The sequence below is a fragment of the Astatotilapia calliptera genome, chromosome 23, assembly GCF_900246225.1.
Source record: "Astatotilapia calliptera chromosome 23, fAstCal1.2, whole genome shotgun sequence".
Taxonomy (NCBI): domain Eukaryota; kingdom Metazoa; phylum Chordata; class Actinopteri; order Cichliformes; family Cichlidae; genus Astatotilapia; species Astatotilapia calliptera.
In genome coordinates, this window is record NC_039323.1 from 37,237,321 (window position 1) to 37,243,320 (window position 6,000).

Consider the following 6,000-nt stretch of genomic DNA (forward strand, 5'->3'; position numbering starts at 1 on the left):
TCAAGTACATCAAATGCACTGTTCGCCACATTGTCCATTATTGAGCCTTAAAAGGCAGTAGTCCTGAAGCACCCACCAATTAGTGACCAAGGCAACAAGAACTTTCAGGATTAAAACCAAAGGCCTGAGGGTCTGTGCCTCCCCTCCCCTCCCCTCAACAGCCGTAATGGACCCTCAGATCTCCACAGAGTGGAGGCCTGCAGGGGGGAGGGGACTGACTGGTAGGCAGGGCTGTCAATCCCGTCCCCACCCCCCAAACTTTTCACCACATTGTTTTTTTTAATGTGCCCCTTCCACTGAAAACTGAACATGACAAATTCTTAAAGTGTCCGGCCAATCAGTCTATGAGCTCACATTCCAGGTGTGGCGATCATCCAATTAGGAATTCCCAATCCCCAGCCAGCTGGAATAAATGCATTAGTGCACGCACAGAGCAAAAACACCGAGCACATTCCCAGCCATACTGTTAACAGCTGCGACCAGTATCACTTTAGTTTATTCACTTCTATTAGGACTTTAACAAAACTGTATGTCAAGCTTGTATGGCTCTACACATAGAAGACTAACTCTCCCACCCCCTTCTCTCAGTGGACTGCCACCTTAAAAATGTGCGGGTCAGCATATAAAAACAGACCCCAGCCAAATTACTGCAGCTGCGTTGTACCTGTGTGGGTAAATGAGAGGCCAGTGCGCGAGGTACTTACTTGCCAATCACCTCGCACAACTCGTACACATCCTCGAACAGCACGTCGTCGTCCGCCATGGTCATTCAGGTAAACGAGGATGCTCTCCTCAAGATATCCCACCCACACCACGGGCTCCAAAGGGATCAATGACAACGTAATTTCTTGCTGAACGGGCTTACACCTGTGCCAGTCCACACACACACTTTGTATTCTTTAAACCCCACAAACACGCACACACGGGCACAATGTGATAAACGGGGAAAAACGAACGTGTGCCCAACTTAGCCGGCTAGCCACATTAGCTGGCGTCCAAGGCTGTCACTCCGCGGCCCCACCTTCTCCTGAGCTACTCTCCTGTAGAAGGGCTAGCCAGCGAGCTAGCTAAACAGTAGCCACTGAGCAGACCCTGGGGCGTGGAGATTTCCTCGCTCGTGTGCAGAAAAACATCCCTCTTTGCATGCCTCAGGTTTGTATCTTTACTGGTGCTTGTCGCCGGGGCACAGGAGTCCCCCCTCAGCAGCATCCGACGGATACCTCCCCTTATCCACCAAGATGCTCCCCTTCGCCGCAAGCTAACGAGACTCTCGGGGGAAAAAAAAGAACGGTTTGCTAGCTGGGTTTAAATGTGAGCTTAGTCGTCGCTGAAATCACAGGTTGGCTCCCTCCGTTATTGCGCTGTGCACGCCCAGTGGTATCACAGACAGCTTATCCCAGCGAGGAAGGGGGGGAAAAAAACCGTAACGTGAGCGGGATACAATACGCTTCAGCTTCCCGAGCCCAAATGGAAGACCTTCACATTCATGTCCACGACTGCTCCTGCTGCTACACGCGCCGTCTGTGCTCGAGGGTGTTCAATTAATGTCGTCTTCCAGCACAGCCGAGCCGACGTCCGCCGCTGCTCCAGTTCTTTCGCTGGATCAGATGCAGGCTGGCTGGCTTTGACTGGTTGTTTCTCCGACTTCCAGAAATGCCCGGCTCCTCCCTCCCTGTCTATCGCCCGGGAAACTGTTCCGACCGGAGCCGAAATGGCCAGGGAAAGCGGGCCCCGGATTCCCGTCTTTTTCCTTGCGTCGCTCGAGCCAAGATGGCGTTTTGTGGGGTCCGATTTAGGCGCAGTTTCCTTAATCTCTTCTCCAACCGTTGCATTCAGTGTATCCCGCGCAGGCGTCGACCGTCCAAACCTCATCACCTTACGTCAGCCCCCCCTCCCTTTTCCCCTTCTTCTTCTCTCCATCATTTCGAACAGTTTATTTCTCCATAAATCTCATCTGCCACTAAGGACTCACGCCCCACACCCTGGCTGCCAGCGACGGGATTAAAACCGTATACTTCACAAATGCTGTCTAAGCGTGGGTGACTGCTGTCCTCAGTGTTTCCCAAATTCCCATGGGTCTTTCGGGAGGTTTCTCAGCAAAACTGATGGACAGCATAGCGTTTGCATTATCTCATTAATCTGACAGTGACCGCTAGATTGTGCCACTGATGTGTACTCTAATTCTCCTCTGTGGAATTTAGATAACTAGCGAAAATAAAGGCTTTTTTCAGTTCAAATGGGCATCCTCAGCACTGTAGTTCAAGTATTAACGCGTAATTATCTACTTTCGCGTAAGCTTTTTGCAGGTGCGGGTTCCCCCGGTGCAGACACGCAGGTAAGGTCTCCTCAGGTGTGGAAAGACGGGCGGAGAAGCCCCCTACACTCAAAAAAATCTGTTGTTGGATGAACACAATTTAATCATGGCACCCTTTTTGCACACAATTTAACCAAGTACAATAAACCCTTTTCGATCATGTCAAACCAACACATTTAGCATTTGGTGGTTTAATGTAATCAGATTACGTTGGATCAACATACTATACTTACATTGATTTGAAGTGATTTATTTAAGTATGTAGAGTGAAATTTGTTTTAATTCATTCTACACAATTTAAAAAGTTTAGGAAAACAGAATTAAATCTTGTTGTTTCAACAACTACTTTGTTAATCAAGGCAATGATTTCACTCATTTCAACCAAATTATTTCAATTAGATTTGTTTACATTTGTTACACATTTAGAAACCCACTACTTTACAAAAAAAGTCACAATCAGATTATGATAACATTATCTTTATTAACTGGATTTAGTGGACAATATAAAAGCTTACCATTTTTGTACACCTGCAAGCATTATGCCACTTCAAAAGGTAAAATGTTAGAATACTTATTTACATAGGTAATATGTTGGAACCAAAGCTTCCACAACTAAAAACAGATGCAAAATTTGCTCAATATATCGACTGCATTTTAAAAAATTAAACTAAAAGATAAAAATACATCTCCCACTTGGCAAGTTAAAACATGTGACAAAATCGAATTGTGTGAATTTGGAAAAATAAAATAAAATAATTAGAAATATTTTGGGGGCAATACAACAACAACAAAAAATTCCATAGGTGATGAAAATCTATATTTGTTTGGTGTATCTCATTGAAATAATTATTAGTTTGACCAATTTTTATATTTCTGTATTTGTTTTTTTAATTTTGGTTGCAGTCCTCCACAGCTAGCAATATAGTTTTGCTGTGTTTTAAAACATGTTAGCAAGCAAAATGGAAACAATAATACAGTGAACTTAACAGGTGGCAGTGGTCTTAAACTTTACAGGACCTTGATACATAAACACAACATAGTACTTCTGTCAGTACTTCTGATCCATTTTGAGCCATCTATATAAGGACAAACAAAAATCATCTGCAGTGCTGTATAAAAGGTGAATTGCCCAACAGAGAGAATCCAAAAACTTAAAAAAAATGTTTTAAATGAAAGAAAAAAAATATAAACAACTCAAATATTAACATTATATATTGGAAATCACCATTGCACCAATGAACCATTCAAGACCTATCAGGCATTTTCAAGTGCTCTCACCCCATAAGCTTGTTTTTCAGAAACTGTACCTTTGAAGACAGCTTTTGTCCATCAAGATTTAAAAGTATCTTCTGGAGGACTTCAAAGGTGCATTTAAGTTCTGGTGGGTAGCTCAGGTTCAAACGGTATATGAGTCCAAACAACAGAGCACATGCTTGTGCAATGTTACCCAAATCAGTGTTAGCCTCCACACCCTCAATCACGACACCAACGTCCTCTGGGTCATCTTCAGGTTCAGCACCCTCCTTCTGGATGACGTACACCCCCATCACAGTTTGCTCCATGCAGCTTTTTGCCTCGCTGTCCGTATCCTACATGAAAAAGTATAAGACAACAAAGTAAAATTTAAGAGATTGTTTAAACAACTGTTTCTATGCTGTTCATAAAATCCAAGTAGTCAAAGTAATAAACAGAAAATTACACCACTAAAGTAGTTGTTAGTAATTACTCCAATACATAAATTATAAAATACACCTGGCATAATTGACCTCTCACCGGCCCCTCCCCCGAAAGGGCCATTGTCCAATTACACATTATAGCAACCGTTACTGTGTCTGACAAACATTAACCTCAAGCAAGATGGAGAAGCGGTGTGCCCACCGATACGCCGAGAGATTGTGTCTGGAGGAGTTGTGTTCTTTCCATTCACAAAGTCAAAAACAACGTGAATGGATTAAACAGTGTGTATGGCCCCATTCCCAGGTAAATGTACCGAACATTATGAAGCATGTCTGCTCGCACATTCGGGTACCCATTGGTGCGCAGAGGAAACCATTTGTTTGTCGGACGTAGCAAGAGTAACTTAGGGGGACAGGACTCGAGAAAAGGCTAACTCAGCTGCTAAAATAAAACAGGTATAGAAGTGTTAGTACTAAACAGCTCAAAGTTCATAGACATTTCTATTTACAAATACTGATGACCATAACAATGAAAAAACAACAGGACTTGTTTTAATCCAAGTACAGATTCAAAAGCAATATAGTCTTGATGCATGTTAAATGCATTGTATGTTTGTGTATCAAGTTTAAGTAGGCATAAATTTCTTTCCTTCCAATACCAAATTCCAGAAATTCTTTATTGCAACGCTTAATACTGTTTGGTATTCAAGACATCCTTTCCCCAATACCAGGTGTCTTGTTGCTAATCTCAAAATTTTAATTTTAATGATTTGCATTTGAGGCAACGTCACAATTTGTATGAGAATGTTACAGACAACATGCTGTCACAATGGCTCACCAAGTACTCCTTTATTAACTTCTCATAGTCTTCGTTTAGGTGGATGCACAAAGACTTCAAGATGCATGCTCGTCTGGTATGGATGTTGTCATGCTGGAGAGGAGGAGGAGATAATATGAGCCAAAACCAGTCTGTTTTTCTTAAAGCTAGGGTAATCAGTTAACTTGCATAATTATTCTTTAGGTTAGAACCTGGCATGTACCACTTGTTAAGCCGAAACAAAATTGACAACTTCATCTCCAAATAAAAGTTATTTTTGCTGCCTATGACAAAGTCTACTCAATCCTAATACAAACCTTGGAGATGGCAAGCATGAGACCTCTTATTTTCTTTCCACGTGTCCCTCCTTTGGTCAGAAAGATTTCCATTAAGCGTGGCGCGTATTGGTCAAGCTCGGCAAAGAAAGTAGATAGCAGAGGCTTTGTGGTGATTCGCAGAAACTCCTTCTCAATCTGCAATAGAGAACAAATACATTGATTAAAAACGCAACTGTATATTTCACTCACTTCACATCTAAGCTGACTAAAGCTGCTTTTAGAAGACCATGCAGACATCAGTGCTGTCTGTGTAGGACATGAATCAGTCTGTGTCAGATACTGAATTTGAAATTTCCACTAAAGTCACAAGTAAGAGGCAAGTGGAACCAAGATCTAGGCCATTTGCTTTTTGAAGTTTGCAAAGACTGCTAAATTGCACCAGTGGTAGTTCACTCTTTGCAACACAGTATGCTGTTCTAAACAGATTTTTCAGGTTTATTTTTAGTATATTATTCGCAATTGGTGTTTGTTCTGGGAAAGATATTGCAGACTGAGCAATAATCCATTTCTAATGGGGGCCTTTCTTAAAATGACTGGTCCCAGTAACAAAGGCGCTTGTCGACTCAGAAATCGAGGGAAAACCAACAACACACCCGGCAGAACATTATGTTATTTACACGGGTGCACATAAGTGGTCCGCATGTGCGCATTCGCTGTCAAAATAAAAGACGCGCAACAGATAAGAAGTTGCAACGCACGTTTGCATCCATATAAAAGGCACTGTTTTTGTCCGCTAGAGTGGGATTTTCACGGCACATTCTGCACCACATCTGTGTGTTCATCATTTGTTTGAAGCCAGCTCACCTCCTGCAACCACTTTTGCGAGAATACGCGCTTCTTTTGTGGTTCGGACTC

The 6,000-nt window shown here is 42.6% G+C and overlaps 1 protein-coding gene across 17 annotated transcripts in view; it reads right to left on the reverse strand.

Annotated features, from left to right (window-relative positions):
- Positions 1-1,896, reverse strand: part of LOC113015779 (peripheral plasma membrane protein CASK-like) — a 50,420-nt gene extending 48,524 nt beyond the window's left edge. For 5 of the 17 annotated variants that reach the window (XM_026158060.1, XM_026158053.1, XM_026158050.1 and 2 more), the window contains exon 1: positions 705-1,891. In XM_026158060.1, the coding sequence (XP_026013845.1) occupies positions 705-769 (65 nt within the window). In that variant the 5' untranslated portion in view covers positions 770-1,891. Of the gene's footprint in view, positions 1-704 lie in introns of all 17 variants that reach the window. The other 12 variants (XM_026158049.1, XM_026158042.1, XM_026158043.1 and 9 more) reach the window with 6 other exon arrangements.
- Between the last annotated feature and the right edge of the window lie 4,104 nt (positions 1,897-6,000).